The 17,429-nt window shown below is 56.9% G+C and overlaps 1 protein-coding gene across 1 annotated transcript; it reads left to right on the top strand.

Annotated features, from left to right (window-relative positions):
* The first annotated feature begins 1,232 nt into the window (after positions 1–1,232).
* On the top strand, positions 1,233–10,159 carry C21H11orf24 (chromosome 21 C11orf24 homolog). Its single transcript, XM_012102197.3, has 4 exons — positions 1,233–1,364; positions 4,740–4,937; positions 7,813–7,986; positions 8,656–10,159. Exons 3-4 carry the CDS (start codon positions 7,911–7,913, stop codon positions 9,837–9,839), a joined length of 1,260 nt encoding a protein of 419 aa, XP_011957587.2. The 5' UTR covers positions 1,233–1,364; positions 4,740–4,937; positions 7,813–7,910; the 3' UTR covers positions 9,840–10,159.
* Positions 10,160–17,429: the final 7,270 nt, after the last annotated feature.

Here is a 17,429-nt window from a genome sequence, read left to right as displayed (position 1 = left end):
CAGTTGTGTCTGACTCTTGCAACCCCATGGACTGTAGCCCACCAGGCTCCTCTGTCCATGGGATTTTCCAGCCAAGAACATTGGAATGGGTTGCCATTTCCTACTTCAGGGGATCTTCATGACACAGAGACTGAAGCCAGGTCTCTTGCATTGCAGGCAGATTCTTTACCATCTGAGCCACCTGGGAAGCCCAAGTATACACATACATCAGCTATAAGTATATACATACATCCAACACTTCTTCCTTCATAGCTCAGTCGGTAAATCATCTGCCTGCAGTGCAGGAGACCCAGGTTCCATCCCTGGGTAAGGAAGATCCCCTGGAAGAGGGCACAGCAACTTAACTCCAGTATTCTTGCCTGGAGAATCCCATGGACAGAGGACCCTAGCAGGCTACAGTCCATGGGGTCGCAAGAGTCGGACATGACTTGGCGACTAAACCACCACCACCAATACCTCTTGAGCCTCTGTCTCATCCCTCAAAGCCTATTTCTAATAAAGGTCAAGTCCCGTCAGCTTTATTCTGTACTTCACTCTGCCCCACTGTTATTCACGGCTCACAATTAAAGAACATTCTGTGAGCCTCAGTTTCAGTGTCTGTAAAACGGGTGCGAAGCATGTCACAGGGTTGCTGCTGCTGCTGCTGAGTCGCTTCAGTCGTGTCCGACTCTGTGCGACCCCATAGACGGCAGCCCACGAGGCTCCCCCGTCCCTGGGAATCTCCAGGCAAGAACCCTGGAGTGGATTGCCATTTCCTTCTCACTGCGGAGTAAAATCACTGAACCAAGCTCAGGGCTTGGCGCGTGCAAGCACTCAAGACACACGGATGGCCATCTCTATTACTTAGTCCCAGCGCTGGCCCTTGGGCCTGAATAAAGTCTGTGGGATGGGGGCGGGCACGTGGCACAGCCACGCCGCCGAGGGAGGTCTGAGATGACCCTCTCCGAGACCCTCGGCCGGACAGGGCGGTATCCGCGACCAGGTGGCAAAGCCCCAGGAACCACCACTTCCGGCAGAGACCAGTCCAAAATAGCTACTTCCGGCCGCGCTCGAGGGGTAACCTGAGCCGCTCCGCGTGGGCGGGGCCTTGGGTCGGCCACGCCCCTCACTTCCGGCTCGCCTCTTGCAGCCCCACTGGTTTCGGGGATCGCGCTCCGGGGTCGTCCAAGGCTGCCCCGCCCACGCGGCACGCCCTCCCGTGACGTCACCTCCGGGCGGGGCGGGGCCGAGCTGGGGCGGCTGCCCTGAGCGGTCTTGGCATCGGGCTCCGCGGCTCTGCTGCCGGCCACGTCCCCACGCCGGACCGCGGGCGCTTTCTCCGCGCCCGAGGGCCGCCGGGCCGCCGCAAGGCCTGCCGCGCCCGGGTAAGCGGGCCTTCCTGCTGTCCCGGGGAGCCGTTGTCACTGTTGCCTGTACCTGCTTGGGGGCGGAGAGGGGCAGGTGGGGTGCATGGGGGACTCGAGGGTCGGAGGAGGGAGGCAGCGACAAGATGAATGGGGATACGGAGTGCACACTGGCGACGATTTGAGATGGGGAAGGAGAGGAAGGATCGGAAGGAGGAGTCAGCTAGGGGAGGGAGCGGGGACGGGGGAGCCCAAGAGGCAGGAGGCAAAAGGGGGCCTTAAGAGGACCCCGGTCCGGAGAAGAAGAGACGCGGCCTATCCAGTTTGGGAGTGAAGGAGGGAAAGTTGGGACACACCCGGATAGGTGGGGAGCTTAAAAGGTCCTGCCCGGCCCAAGGCTGGGCCCCAGGAAGTGTTGCCCTCAACGACAGAGTTGGCCCTTTCAGGCGACCCAGGCCTCCCCCGAGCCCTCTCTACCTGGAAGGGGCTTACGCATTTCGGCTTAACCTGCCTGCCTCCTCCACATGAGTCTGGGTAGCCGCTTAGTCTCTGCCATTAGCTGTTAAGCTAGTATGAGGAGCCAGCATCCGGTTTGCCATAAGACATAAATACCTACTTAGAAATCTGTCTTTGATAATATTGTTTTTCCCCCCCTCTCTGGAGGAATCATCTCTAAAATTTCAATACAGATGTTCAGCTTATAGGCCAGACTTGCCTGATGGACAAAGGAATGTGGAATTTACCCACGTGGCCAGCAAAATTAGGCTCTTGATCAGCAATTAGCATCATACCCAAAACTCCAGAAGCCTGGAAGGAAGCAATATAATTAAGATGCTCTCCAGCGCTCCAGGCTCCCATCTGCCACAGACACACATCCTTTGGAACCCAGGACAATGTCTAAAGACACAAGCCCACACGCCTGTGTTCCTTGCGTTCTGATACCGAAGTTCAGCCAGGTGACGTGTCAGGACAGATGTCTGTGGTTTGCCCTGTGTTTGTTTCTGCAATCCCTATTCCTTGGTGTGTGTCGTTTCTCCAGCTTGGAGTCACATTGCCGCTGCTGCTGATAAGTAAGTTACTAGTGTGATGGACTGTGGCAGGTAACACTTGTGTTGGGCTCAGGAACCTGTGTAAGCCAGAAAAAGGAATTAAGCAATTTGAAGTCTGATTTCAGGTAACGTGCATGCAGCACCCTGTATATCCCAGTTTCAAAAAAGTTTAAAATCAAGCCAAGCTTGAGAGCACAGAAATCGGAAGTGGGAGATGTTGAGAGGCAGCACAGAGTCAAGGACCAGAGAAGGAGGATGATGTTGGCGTCCAGGGCCACGTCTGAGGGTGCCTTTCTCATGGAGTGTTCCCTGGCTCCTGTCCCTTTCCTGCACAGCTTGTGAGGAACTGAGCCCTGAAAATGAGAACTCTCAGCACCAGCCTAACCTCCTATCTTTGCTCCTGGCCTGCTGTCTTAACACCATTTCCTTCCTGCTCCAAGGGTCTCTTTCTGAGACCTTGACCTGCCTAGTCATTCTACACCAGATAATGAGAATAATTGGCCAGGCCCTCCTTTAAGGCTCACTAAAGCATCACTGACCCAATGGACATGAGTTTGACCAAACTCCGGGAGATGGTGAAAGACAGGGAAGCCTAGTGTGCTGTAGTCCATGGGGTCACAAAGAGTTGGACACAACTGAGCGACTAAACAATACCAAAAACCTCTGCAGGGGAAACCAGATGTTAAGTTTTGGTGGTGGTTTCTCCATCAGGCTTCCCTGGTGGCTTAGACGGTAAAGTGTCTACCCGCAATGCAGGAGACCCAGGTTCAATCCCTGGATTGGAAAGATCCCCCAGAGAAGGAAATGGCAACCCACTCCAGTATTCTTGCCTAGAAATTCCCATGGATGGAGGTGCCTCGTGGGCTGCAGTCCATGGGGGTCACAAAGAGTTGGACACAACTGAGCTGCTTCACTTTCACTTTCCATTGCGAGTCAACTTCAGTTAGTACAGGTCCCAACAGGGGAATCTTGACATTTAAAATACGAGATTGGAAGGTGGAGGCTGTACCATACCAGAGGGATGAAGTCACGGCACAAGGGCCTGCTCTTGACTCTGCACAGAGGCCAATTCCTGTCTCTGTAGCAGTGATCACCAGCCGCACTGGCTGGGGCAAGAGGCAGTGATGGGAGCCGTCAGAGGTTTCCTGAGAGACCCGTGGAGTTCCCTGAGATAGCTCGAGATATGCTCTGTGAGCACGCACACCTCGTGTATGTAATTGTGTGTGTGGTTGCACACGTGCACAGGTATGATTGCACGTGTACACATGGGGCAGTGTGCGTGCTTGTGTTGCCTTGTGCACATGGGTTGAGTGCATGTGTAGCTGTGTGCTTGAGTGTGACTGCCTGTGCATGTGTGTTGCCAGAACCTTGACTCTGTGCACCAAGGCCAAACAGAGAGATGGAGACAGAGTCGTGGAGGAGAAAGAAAGAGGGGCTTTCTTACCTTGCCATGCAAAGGCGGGGCACAGTAGGCTAGGGCCTCAAGAACTGGGCCCCCTTCCCTGGTGAGTAGGAAGAGGTTACGGTCAGTCATGGGGATGTGATAAGGAACAAGGCAGTAACTTCTGCAAAGTTTCAAAAGGGTGAGGTTGCTGACAAGATTAGGGTATATGCAGGGTGGGCCCGCTCCTAATCTTGATGAATCTGTCAGGTCCATTAGTCTTGCCTTGGGTTTCATCACTGTTCCTCCTGTGATTGGCAACTGAAAGGCAATGGCACCCCACTCCAGTACTCTTGCCTGGAAAATCCCATGGACAGAGGAGCCTGGTAGGCTGCAGTCCATGAGGTCGCTAAGAGTCAGACACGACTGAGCCACTTCACTTTCACTTTTCATTTTCATGCATTGGAGAAGGAAATAGCAACCCACTCCAGTGTTCTTGCCTGGAGAATCTGGGACGGGGGAGCCTGGTGGGCTGCACAGAGTTGGACACGACTGAAACAACTTGGCAGCAGTAGCAGGCCATTGGGAACTGAGAGAAGGTCATGGAGTCTGGAGTCTTGCCTATAAGGAATGGGGGGACAAAAAGATCTGCGTAGGAGCCTCTCAGTGTCCTGGTTGGCACATGTGCGTGTGGGTGTCTGTGATTGTGAGCCAGCTAGTGGTGGTCCTCAGGCATCACCACCTCTTGTGTCTGCCACTCTTGAAAGTGGTGAGTTTCTTGCATCTCTTCCTGAGTGTGTATCAGATATTCACCAATGACGGAATCATGCCTGCTGGTTCATATCTTTAAAACTGTATTCTGGACTCCTCTGAAGTTTTGGTTGGCTCCTAGGAAAATGCCTCCCTCCTCACTGGACATTACCGCCTGCTTTTCCTAAGGAGCACGTGCTCTTTTTCAAACCCTAGATGCACCTTTCACCAGAGTGGAGCATCTACCTGGACCCCACCTGCGCTGTGGAGCGCGCCATGGCCTGGGAGTGCCCTGCAAAGCTGTCCTCGCCTCCCGCAAAGCCAGACCTCACCCTGCAAGCCCTCAGTGCCAAGCCCTCAGCTCTTCAAGGAAGGTGGCCCAGCCTGGGAGTGCATCCTGAGCAGCTGCCTCTCGTGAGTGTCCAAGGCCCGCAGGCAGGGCCACCTGCTCAGTGACCGGACAGGGAGCCCAGAAACGGCCCTGTAGGGCCTTTGCAGGGTCAGGGTGGGTAAAAGAAGGTGCAAACATCAGCGGGCCGAGACATCCAGTGACCAGGATGCCTGGCTGGTGGCGCTGCGCCATCAGAGCCTCTGCTTTCTCTGGTGGCCCTAGACAGGGCTCCCCAGGTGGGCATGGGAACCATGTGGTCCTCTGGCCATCTTCTGTTTCTGGAAGGTTCCCTCTAGGCCTCGTGTTGAGACACCATGAGACTGTGGGAGCCCCTTGAGGTGCTGAATCTCAGCAATGTGGGGGGCGGCGGGGGCCTCTCATAGCAGAAGGGGCCCCAGGAAGAGACCACCTGGAGGCTGTCCCTGCACCAAGAATGGGATAATCCACGTCTGTTCCAGGGAGCTGGACGGAAGGAGGAAATCCGTTCAGCCCCCTGAATCAGTTCCTCCTGCCTTAGCTGGAACGTCAGCTGAAGCCCAGTGAAGTCCCAGAGCCAGGGGTGGCCTGTCCCACCCACTGCCTGTCTTTGTAAATAAAGTTTTATTGGGACACAACCACACCCATCACCTGCCTAGGGTCCATGCCTGCTTTTGCAGACTTGAGGAGCCAAGACAGACCGCGTGGCCCACAGAGTCTGAAATATTTGCAGTCGAGCTTCTCACAGGAAAAAGCTCGCTGTCCCTGCTCTCGAGATTCGTAGTGAGGGGGCAGTGGAAGGCCCTAAGGCCCAGGGTGCATTCTGGAAGCCCTGAGATCCAGGGTTCAGATGGGGAGCACATGGGGCTTGGTGTTGGGGGTACTGTCAGTGCACTCGCTGGGTGTGACTGGCTGAAGAGAGAGCCGTTTCAATACATTTATTTATGGAGAGCCCAGCTGCATCTGCTTCAGCCGCGGGCGGCTGGGGGTGGGGGTGGTATGTGAACTCTTTGTGCCTGAAACCTCCCTGGTTCAGTCCTCACTCGTGACATGGGTCTGTTTCTTCTCGGCCCACCCCACCCCCACGTGTTTCTGTCGGAACAAAGGATGCCTTTCGCACTCGAGAGAGCAGAGGCGACTCTGTGGTTGGTAGGGCCCAGGGACCTTTTGACACCTGTGAGACCCCAGGAACCATGATGGGACGGTTTCTGCGGGAAAGCGCACCATGAGGCTAAACTGAAGTTAGTGACACTTGGTTAGAAGCTGGGGGTGGGGGTGGGGGGCTTTGGGGGGCAGAGCACAGCCTTCCAGCAGAGTTTGTACTCTGAGGGGATTTTTTTCCAGTCCTGGGGCCACCCCCCCCACCCCACCGCTGCTCACAGGAGGCAGAAAGCCACCCCGAGGGGCCCCTTTAAGCTGGGCGGGGAACTGCAGGCCTTTCGTGTGTCTGGTGGAAGTGGGCGCATCCAGGAGGGGTCAAGGGTCAGACATGGAAGGCTGCCTCACCATGCTGCAGCTTACTGATCAGAGATGTGTTAACACGTCTTCTGTTACCTAAACATTGCTGTTTAGTTGCTTAGTCGTCTCCAACTCTTTGTGACCCTGTGGACTGCAGCGCGTCAGGCTTCCCTGTCCTTCACCATCTCCTGGAGGTTGCTTAAAACTCATATCAATTGAGTCGATGATGCCATCCAACCATCTCATCCTCTGTCGCCCCCTTCTCCTCTGGCCTTCCATCTTTCTCAGCATCAGGGTCTTTTCCAATGAGTTGGCTCTTTGCATCAAGTGGCCAAAGTGTTGGGGCTTCAGTTTCAGCATCAATACTTCCAATGAATATTCAGGGGTACATTTCAGTATTCACTTCCCTGACAAATTGCCAGCCACAGGCGTTAGTTCCTGCCAAAATCCCTGGTCAGTAAGCTTTGGAATTATCCTGGGAGAGTAGGGGTTTAAGCAGCAGAGGCAGGGTGGGCTTTGTGGGTTACAGAAATCTCTCGGGCAGCTGTGGAGTGGCAGATGGCACAGGGCCAGGGTGGGGACGCTTGAAGGTGACTCTTGGGGCTGCTGGGAGGCCAGGGAGCCAGCCCGGCCGCTGGTCCGTGGAGAGCAGCACTTAGATCAGGCCGGGCGAGGAGTCGGTCAGCACGTTTCCTTCAGGGCAACTTGAAGGCTCCCTTCCAAGATGTTCTATGGAACTCCAGAGCTTCGCGCTGATGGCCTAGGGTGCCTGCGGGCAAGACTGCTTGTGGGGGTCGCCCTCAGGGGCCCCAGTCCCCTCCCACCCGCCTCTGGGGCCTCCGGATGGAGGGCCAGCCTCCGCTGCCTCCTCCGCGGCCAGCCCAGGCGCCATCCCCTTGCTGTTCCCCGACCCTGAGTCACGCTTCGCTCTGCGCTGGCATCAGCTTGCGGTGACCCCTCTTCTGTGCCTCCCTCTGGAGGAGAGAGTCGTGTGGCTCTCGTCTTTCTGTCCCAAGTCCGCTGCCTGGCACGTGAGCCTGCACTTGCGCGGGGCGCGCTGGACTGGTGGATGGGTGGCAGCTGGCTGCTCGTGGCAAGTCCGCATGTGGTCAGCCATCACAGGTCCTGCAGGCCACAGGAGACGTTCAGGAGGAGGACTTGGGTGATCTCGGTAACTGGAAGTCTTTATACCTTCTCTCTGCTGCTCTTTCATAGTCAACTCCAGGGTGGGATGGTGGGACTCGTGGTGAAAGTGGGTCAAGAAGTGCTCTAAGCCCATGAAAGCAGGCACCGGGCCGATCCCCGGACACGTGGCTGACAACCGGCACACCCTTCCCGCATGCCAGGCCCCGGGGACATCTGGCTGGGTTTGCACCCTGCGGCCCGCCGGAGCCCTCCCTCGCCCATGACAGGGGAGCCCTTGCCCCTGCGTTCCTGACCAGACGCCTGCTGTCTTGACCGTAGGTCCCTCGGCCAAGCAGCAGGGAGCCCTTAGCAGCCTGAGGCGCGGCTGGCTGGGAGCCTCGGGGACCACCCAGCCTCGCTCCCGGCCCACCTGCAAGATGTGGACAGCCCTCGTGCTCATTTGGGTTTCCTCCTGGTCCTTATCCGAAAGCCTGCACATGTCCAAGCATCCACGTAAGTGAGAAAGCCATGCATCCACTGGACGGGCCTGCCGGGGCCCTGGGGGCTGGGCTGGGGAGGCTTGTCCTTCCAACGTGGGACCCAGCCTCTGAGCCCTGCGAGGGTTACTCACTAGGTCCTGCAAAATTTCATCTGTTCCATAAGCCCAGTGTTTACTGGGGCGTTGGTTGACCCAAACATCACATTTAGCTGCGCTTCTCTGTGCCAGGCACTGTGCATCCCCGGAAATCTCTCTGTAAGTCCTTCCATAAAGCCGAGAGTTGTGGCACGGTGTGAATATCTGGGCAAGGATTTAGCTGCTTTGAAAACCTGAGTGTGTGTTGGATAGATTTTTTTTTAAATGGTGAATCACAACTGTGATGTGGGACTTCGATATTTTGGGAATTGGATCAATGGGTGAAGCTCTGAAGTCTTCCCGTGCATTTGGGGTTCAGAAAGGAGTTTTTTAACCACAGTGCCGAGCACCCATGTGATGGGCTGCAGGCCAGAGGTGCACAGTTACATAAGAGGGAAACCTGGCCCCACGTCACCATCGTCCTCCCCAGCCAGCCCCACGGGCCAGAAACTCAGACCGGCTCTGAATAATCCACCTGAGTAATCCACTTCTCTAATGAGAAGACGATCATTTGTCTTTCTCCTTTTCTGACTCTTAATGGTACGCAGTCCTCAACCAGACGTGGGACCATTTGGAGAAAAACTCATCCGTGCAAACAGCGACCGGAGTCTTGAACACAACAGCAGAGAGAATGACCCCGGCGACACCGTCTCCCGTCACGCTGACCAGAAGGACTTGGGGAGGCGACCACACCTCTCCTGCAATCACAGCGGGGACAACACACAGGACAGACGTGGGCACTTCTGGGCCGGCTGGAGGGACCGGGGCCGGAGCCGCCTCCAGGGCGCCCGTGCCGCCCGCCCTGACATCTGCCTGGAGGACCCCGTCCGCACCTGGTACGCGGGCGCCTGGCAACGGCACATCGTCTAGGCCAGCGACGGCCATGCCGCCTGCCCCGGCATCTGCCTGGATGACCCTGTCCTCACCTGGCACACGGGCGCCCGGCAACGGCACATCGTCTAGGCCAGCGACGGCCATGCTGCCCGCCACACGCACACTGGCCACAAGTGCCCAGCCCACTGCCACGACCCCCACAAGTGTCAGCAGCCCCGCAGGCTCACACGGTCCTCCCAGGCCCACCGCCAGCCTGACACCCTCAAGTCCTCAAGCACTCAGTGAGTCCACGCAGGGCCCCACTATCCAGGTGCCAAGGCCAACACCCTGGACTGTGGATGACATGGCACAGAGGCCCACACCCACCCTCTTAAACACAACCCCAGAGCCCACCTCCCCATCTGCAGCTTCTGAGTCTACGATCATGGGCTCCACAACCAAGGCCCCCGAGCCGACCGTCAGCACAGCGGCAGCCTCCACACCTCACACCAGCCCAGCCCCCGTGGTGGAGGCCGCAACCCCCACGACACGGCCCAGCCCTGCCACATCCATGCCGGGGGCCGCAGGGCCAGGCACGACTCAGATGCCAGAACAGGCTGAGCCTGCGGCCACGCCTGGTACTACTTCCCTGGGGCCGACCCCCAGGGACTCCAAGGTGCCACCCACAGACTTGTGCCAGCCCAGTACCCAGGGCCGGTACCTGGTGGTCTCCAGCGAGCCCCTGGCCCTGTCCTCAGTGAACAGAAGTTTCCTCCTGGCGGTGCTCTTGCTGGGGGTCACCCTCTTCATCACGGTCCTGATCCTGTTCGCGCTGCAGGCCTACGAGAGCTACAGGAAGAAGGACTACACGCAGGTGGACTATCTCATCAATGGCATGTACGCCGACTCCGAGATGTGACCTGCGGGCCGGCGGGCACCGCGCTCAGCCGGGCCTGGGGCCGGGCCCCCCGTGCCCTCCCTTCCAGGTTGCCTCTGAGGCCAAACCAAGTGCTTCCAGATTCTTTTGGTGCAATTTAGGAGACACGCCAGATGCTTAAAACACATTTAATTGCTGTCAAGATTAATTCCACGATCACTAAAGAGCGGCTGCTTTTTTTCATATTTATTTTTGTAATGATCATGTTGACACGGGGCCAGTGGTCCTGCCTTGGGATGGGGCTGGCGGGCCCCCCGGGGTGGGTCCTGACCTGAATTAAAGCAGTGACCCCTTTCCACTCAGACCGTGTCCCTCTGTTTGTGTGGGCTGTGTCCTGCCCCCTGCCCCTGCCCCCGTCGCACCCGGGGGAGCCTTTTCAAGATCGTGGGTTGGGGTGCGATGTCGACGTTGAAAGCACCGCGAGGCCCTGGATGTGGGCCGTGTCTGCCGCTCTCCTGGGCTTTGCTCTTAGGCCTGACCTTGCCCGAGCCTGGGTGGGAGGAGCCTCTGCCTCTGAGGGTCCCTGGCACCGCATGGACGTGAGCCCTTTCCTCGAATTCTTTCTCGGGACCGTGACGTGGTGGACTCATGGAGCCTGCTTTGAATACGAGAGCTGAGCGCAACATGTACACCACGTGTGAGCCTCACGGTGTAGCCAGGTGGGTGGGATCTGCCCAGACCTGGCTCTCGGGGACCCTGCACAGCTCACAATATGTTCTGGCCGCATGGGAGCCTGGCCAGGTGGTGCCGTGGGCTGTCATTTACCAGCACTGCACCCCAGGTCACCTGGAATCCAGGGGAGCCCCAGGCCCGAGCGAGCCCGAGGCCAGGCCCCACGTTCCCAGCAGCTGTCAGAGCCCACACTGCGCGCTTGTCACGTGCCACACACTGTCTTGGTGCTCAGCGCACGTGACTCAGCGCCCACCCACATCCCAGGACACCAGCACTCTGAGCCCCATTTTAAAGGCGGGACCGCCGAGACACAGAGACCTCACTCATCCGCGGGGGGCCACAGTCAGAGTTCCACCAGTTCCAGAGGCCGGCTCTTTGCTTTATACACTGTCCAGACCGCACTTGGCTTTCAGGCCTCACTGCCTACCTGCCCGAGGCAGCGAGAGCTGGCCCCGCAGCACGTGAGACCGGTTTCCAAGCCACGTCTCTGCGCTGTGTGACGGTAGCACAGGGACTCAGTGTCCTGTGAAATGGGAAGCCAGTCATGTCTGTCATGGCCCCAGGGCCATGCTGCCTGGCAAGATTCCAGGACCGTGGTTGACTCTTGCTTCTCAACTACTCTGAGCCCGGAGGAGGAGACTCTACCTGGAGACGCCAGGTTCCCCATCACAGGGGACTCCTGAGCCAAAACTGCGTGTCTGGATCCTCCTATTTAAGTTCTGCCTCCAAAAAGAATTTCAAATGGTCCATAACAAGAGACAATGACAGGGGCTTCCCTGAAAGCTCAGTGGGCCAAGAATCCACCTGCCAAGGCAGGAGGCATGGGTTCCATCCCTGGGTTGAGAAGATCCCCTGGAGGAGGAAATGGCCACCCACTCCAGTATGCTTCCCTGGAGAATCCCACGGACGGAGGAGCCTGGCGGGGTATAGTCCATGGGGTCGCAAAGAGTCGGACACGGCTGGGTGACTGAACACACAGACAAAACACGAAGGCAGTGAAACCATCTCAAATAACCTAAGAGCCATGGGTGGAGGGTACACAGAGCAGGGAGGGGGATCCGAACAGCCCTCCCCTGTCTTCCAGCTCCATCTGGGGTTTCCCCAGCCCCTGTCTCACTGACTGGTTCAACAGCCCCCTTTCCTTCCCCAACAGCCAAGCTGTACCTCCCGACAGCTGGACTCCCACCAGCCTCTGCTGTGCACACATGCTCAGCCGTGTCCGACTCTTTGCGACCCCATGGGCTGTAGCCCGCCAGGCTGCTCTGTCCCTGGGATTCTCCAGGCAAGAAGACTGGAGTGGGTTGCCAGTTCCTATTCCAGGGGATCTTCCCGACCCAGGGATTGATCCTGCAACCCACTGGCCTACACGCCTCTGTTTCTCCCGGCCCCAGCAGACCTATTGTACGCTTGAGCCCATCTGCTCTTTGATCCTAGGGGCTGGTGCTCCAACTGTGGCTGAGACGGTGTCAGGCTCACTGACTGGAGCTCCAGGCCAGGTCTGAGAAGTCACCTCTGCACGTCAGGGTGGACAATCGGGGGATTTAAGGAATGACCTTTCTCTGCCAGCATCACCCCAGCGACATGACGGTACTGGCCCATCAAGGGCAGGCTCCACACGCTGTCTGGCTGAGTCACTTGACGGACAGAGCCCAGACCCCCATGTGAACCACACTGGGCACCGTGTTCCTTTGCAGGGATGTAGGACAAGGGGCAGCCCACAGGGCTGGCTTTCATCCTTAGCTTGTGACCAGGGGCCTCGCCTCCAAGGAATAGAGGCGTGGAATGTCCCAGGGCTCACCAGTCCCCCTGCTCCAGCCGGGACTCCAAGTCTTTCCCGCGCAAGAATCCACTGTGCTCTCTACTCCTGCCTCCTAGGGTCCCGTCCCCATCATCTTGGCTCCTGTTTTTTGTTGTTGTTCGGTTGCTGAGTCGTGTCTGACTCTGCAACCCCATGGACTGTAGCCAGCCTTCCCTGGCCTTCACTGTCTCCCGGAGTTTGCTCAAATTCACATCCATTGAGTCTGGGGCTCCTGCTGGCGGACCGCAAATCCTTAACATGCAAGGCCAAGCTCAGCAGTGGCCCCCAGGAACGTGAGTGGCCCCCAGGGTTCTTCCTAAAGCCAACAGCATTGCCGCTTACCTGAGCTGGATGCCCAGGCTTTACCCTCGAGTCCAGCTGGCCATCTGAGCTTTCCTGTGAGTGGGCCTCTCCCAGCCTGAGTCCTTCCTCCTGCCCTACCTGGGGGCCCACCGCCCCCTGCCCACTCCTCCCCAGCTGTCCTCCACCCTGCAGCCAGGGCACCCTCAAAATACAGCTGATCACAGCTGTTCCTGCCCAGTCTTTCCTGGGATGAAGACCAAACTGCCAGGCCGGGCCTCCAGGCCAGAGCAAACCTTCCAGGGGGTCCTGGCCCCAGCAGAGCCTGAGGGGAGGGGTGAGTCTCAGGAAGGTTTGCAGGAGAGGGAGAGCACACAGGCCCCTCCACGCAGGCCTTCCACTCTAGGGACTGCGTGTCTGAGCCCAGACTGTCCCCTGCCCGGAGGCCACCAGTCTGCAGGAGGCCAGGCGGAAAGTCCCTTCAGACCTATTCAGCACCCGCTGTTTGCCAGCCAACTGGGGGTTCAGGAGTGCAGCTGCCACACACTGTCCCCCCAGCTTGAGATCTGAAGGGTGGTTGTGAGAAAGAAAGAAGAGACACATGGGGTGCCCGACCTGCCGGGGATCCTGGGGTGGGGGAGCTGCCTGGCAGAAGGGCTCGGAGCCTCTTCCCCGGCTCTTTGCTCCAGCAGCAGGGGCCTGGCTGCTTCGGGGAGGAGCAGGGTCCCTGTTCCATGGATGAGAGGTGCCAGGAGGTCAAGGTGAGATGCGTCAGATTCGGGGCTTGGCCCCCGAAAGCGATTTCTTCTCTTCACAGTGCAGAAAGTGAGGCACATGAATGCCAAGTGGCTTGCCCAAGTCCGCTGCTCACCCTCCCAGCAGTGGCGGGACAGGGTTCACCCTGGGTCGGTCTGTCCCTCTGCGAATACTGGCCACCACGCGGCAGCTGTCGCGTTCCTCATGGCGGAGTCCCGAGTCTGCAAACCGGCGAAATCCCCGGGCGCCCCCTGGTGGCCGAGCTGTCCTCCTTCGCCCTGGGTGCTGGCCCTGGCTGAGGCACTGGGTCCGCCTCTGCCTGACGGCACCCACCCCCTGCGCAGCCTCGCTGGGTGTAGGGAAATCCCTCCAGCCTGGCCTTGGGGACGCCTTCCCGGTCACCCCACACTGGGAGGACTCGCCCACTCACTGCTAGACCAGGTCTCCTTGTGGTGGATGCAGTGTTCTTGGTGAAGTTGCCTCGTCTGTGCCTCTGTCTCCCTGGACGAAGCCAGGCCAGGGTTCAGGACCATGCAGGAAACTCACGCTTGGGCCCCGGGGCTTCTGTCCCATAGCCTCACCGCTGGGTTACGCGGGGCAGACAGTTCACACTCAGCCACTTCTTATTCCTGCAACTCTGCTTTAAAAGGGAGGCCGAGGTTTATCATGCAGGTACTGACAATAGCTGGTATTTTTTGAGCACTCACTGTGTCTCAGGCTGGAGTGCCTTCCAGCTTGCATCTCACTGAATCATCTCAGATCCCGGCGGCCTGCTCCCCCGCCCACAACATCCTCCACACAGAGGCCTGGTCACCATGTGCTCCTGCCTAGACCCTGCCACTGACTTCTCACTGCCGTTAGGACGAAAATCCAAACAAGGGAACTGAGAACAGGTGGCCAGGGGGAGACATTCATGAAAAGCGAGGGAAATGGGGGACCCAGGCAGAGAGACCGTGAACGCAGAGTCCCAGGACAGGGAACAGACTGGGCAGCTGGAGGAGGGAGGGGACAGACAGGTCAGGGTCAAGGCCAGGGTGAAGAGGTAGGGTCCCAGGAGGGTTTTCAGCTGAGGAACAACGTCATCCAACTTGGGGGATGTCCAAAATCCCAAAAGTTACTTTGTTGGGAATTCCCTAGTGACCCAGGGGTTAGGACTTGGCACTTTTACTGACACAGCCCTGGTTCAGTCCTTGGTGGGGGAACTTAATTCCCACAAACCAGCACAGTGTAGTTGAAGAAAATTACTTTGTTGAGTGTAGTGTGTGGTGTCTGGGGTGCAGGAGGGGAGTGTGGTGGTGTGTCGGGAGTCCGCATCACAGCAGTGCTGAGCATAGACAGTGGCTGGTGGGCTTGTCGCTGGCCATCCTACTTGCTCTGTCTTTGTCTGGCAGTTTCCGTGATAAAAAGTTAGAAGGAGAGAAAGGAGGGGGATGCAGTTCGATTTAACTCTAAGTGAAAGATCCTTCTGGGTGCACTGCGGTGGTTGGGGAGGGTGGCTTGGCGGCTGGAAAGGTTGCCCCGCTGCCCCCGGGGGAGATGGACCAGGGTGTGCTCACAGACAGAGAGACTCCCGTGAACTGGCACATGTTTTGAAAGCTGAGTCAGCGGGACTGCCACGGTTTCTTTACACGCATCCCGCACGCACGAAGCAGAAGCCGGGTTGAGCCCGGTGTCTTTGGCTTGATGACCTGGGATGCTGGCGGTGTCGTTTCCAGAGCTTTATATGTTAGTTTGTTTCATCCTGCCTCCTGAGCATCCTCCCCACCCCCCATCACAGAGGGGACGCTGAGGCCCCGAGGGACTGGTGAACCTTCCCCATGTCATGGGGCGGGGGCGACAGAGCCCGATTCACACCCAAGGACGCCACCCCGGTTTCCACACACTTACCAGAGGCCCCCCTAGCTCCTCGTGGGAGGACTTGGGGGGTGGGGTGGGCACCCCACCAAGAGTTCTGTGGATAGGCTGAGGCTGAGAGGCCTGTCAGGTGTCAGGAGGACAGAGAATGCAAGTCTGAAGTTCAGGAAGGTCCCAACAGGAGAGAAAACTCAGGAGCCTTCAGAGCAGAGACTATCTGGGGTTAGGGTCACAGTTAGGGTTAGGGTCACAGTTAGGGTTAGGGTCAGGGGCGGGAGGGGAGGAGGAGACCAACCTGGCCATGGGGAGGAGAGAGAAAGCACGTCTTCCTCCACCAAGAGGGTCCCAGAAAGAGGTCGTGGACAGCCCTGTTGGCCAGGCAAGAAAGGGGTGAAGGAGTAGCCGTTCCTCCCAGGACGTCCCCACTGGCCTTGTGAGGGGGGTGGAGGAAGGCAGGCATGTGAGCAAGGTGGGCAGAGACGATGGCCGCCTTCTCAGAAGGTTTACTGGGGAGCGGGTCGGGCTAGGCAGTGGGCGCAGGTGGGTAGGGGACTAGGGGGGATCCTTTTTATGTTAGCCATCTAGAGTGTATTCATTTGTTGACGAGAATCCCCGTGTGAGAGACGATGATGAAAGGGTAAAAGCTGGGGGAGAATGGAGGAGCTGAGTCCTTAAAAGGGGGACCAAGAAGGGGTTCAACACCCAGAATAGGCTTCCCCGCCTCCCCACACCGTAGGAGCTCATCTTATGCCCATTTCCAGGTGGGGAGGCTGACTCATTGGAAAAGACCCTGTTGCTGGGAAAGATGAGGGCAGGAAGGGAAAGGGATGGCAGGGGATGAGATGGTTGGATGGCATCTCTGAATCAGTGGACATGAGTTTGAGCGAACTTCAGGAGATGGTGAAGGACAGGGAAGCCTGGCGCGCTGCAGTCCATGGGGTCGCAGAGAGTCAGTCACGACTTAGCGACTGAACAAGGACAATGGCTTTGGGTTACGTTCTCGTGTCCTTGCATTTCACCCTGGAGGACTCCTTTCAGCATTTCTTGTAGGGAAGCTCTGCTGGGAGTAAATTCCCTCAGCTTTTGTTGATCTGCATGCTAAGTTGCTTCAGTTGTGTTTGACTCTGTGACCCTATGGACCACAGCCAGCAAGGTTCCTCTGCCATTGGGATTCTCCTGGCGAGAATACTGGAGTGGGTTGCCATTTCCTTCTCCAAGGGATCTTCCTGACCCAGGGATCAAACCCGCTTCTCTTACGTTGTCTGCATTGGCAGATGGGTTCTTTACCACTAGCACCACCTGGGAAATATCTTAATTTCTCCTTCATGCTTGAAGGAGAGTTTTGCTGATATGGAACTCTTGGTTAACAGGTTTTCTTTTTTTTCTTTCAGAACTATATATATTATTCCACTGCCTTCTGGCCTCCATGGTTATAGAGGACAAATCAGGTGTTAATCTCATTGAGGACCCTGGTATGTGATGAGCTGCTTTGATCTTGCTGCTTTCAAAGTTCTGTCCTTGTCCTTGGCTTTCGACACTTTCACTATAATATGCCTTGGTGTGGATCTCTTTGAATTTTCCTACTGGGGGTTTGTTGAGCTTCTTGGATATGCATATTCATGCTTTCTTCAGACTTAAGATATTTTTCAGCCACTTTATTTTCAAATATTTTCCTGCCTCTTTCTCTCTCTCGAATCCTTCTCAGATTTCTATAATGCATATATTAGTATGTTTGATGGTGTCCTATAGATCTCTTAAGTTCTGCTCATTTTTACTCATTCTTTTTTCTTTCTGCCCCTCAGCCTGGATAATTTCAATTGTCTCATTGATCCTTTTTTTTTTTTTTTCTGCCTGCTCAAGTCAGCTATGGCACCAACTCTCCTTCAAGAATGAAGGAGAAATTAAGATATTTCCCAGGTGGCGCTAGTGGTAAAGAACCCGCCTGCCAATGCACACAACGTAAGAGAAGCAGGTTCAGTCTCTGGATTAGGAAGATCCCCTAGAGAAGGAAATGGCAACCCACTCCAGCACTCTCGCCTGGAGAATCCCATGGACAGAGGAGCCTTGCTGCCTATGGTCCATAGGGTCACAGAGTCAAACACGACTGAAGCAACTTAGCATGCAGATAAACAAAAGCTGAGTGGTTCTAGAGAACCACGCTAGTGAATCTTCCAATTATTATACTTTTCAGC

The sequence above is a fragment of the Ovis aries genome, chromosome 21 (assembly GCF_016772045.2).
Source record: "Ovis aries strain OAR_USU_Benz2616 breed Rambouillet chromosome 21, ARS-UI_Ramb_v3.0, whole genome shotgun sequence".
Taxonomy (NCBI): Eukaryota; Metazoa; Chordata; class Mammalia; order Artiodactyla; family Bovidae; genus Ovis; species Ovis aries.
The sequence above is the reverse complement of the archived record's forward strand: the minus strand, read 5'-3'. Positions and strand labels throughout refer to the sequence as shown.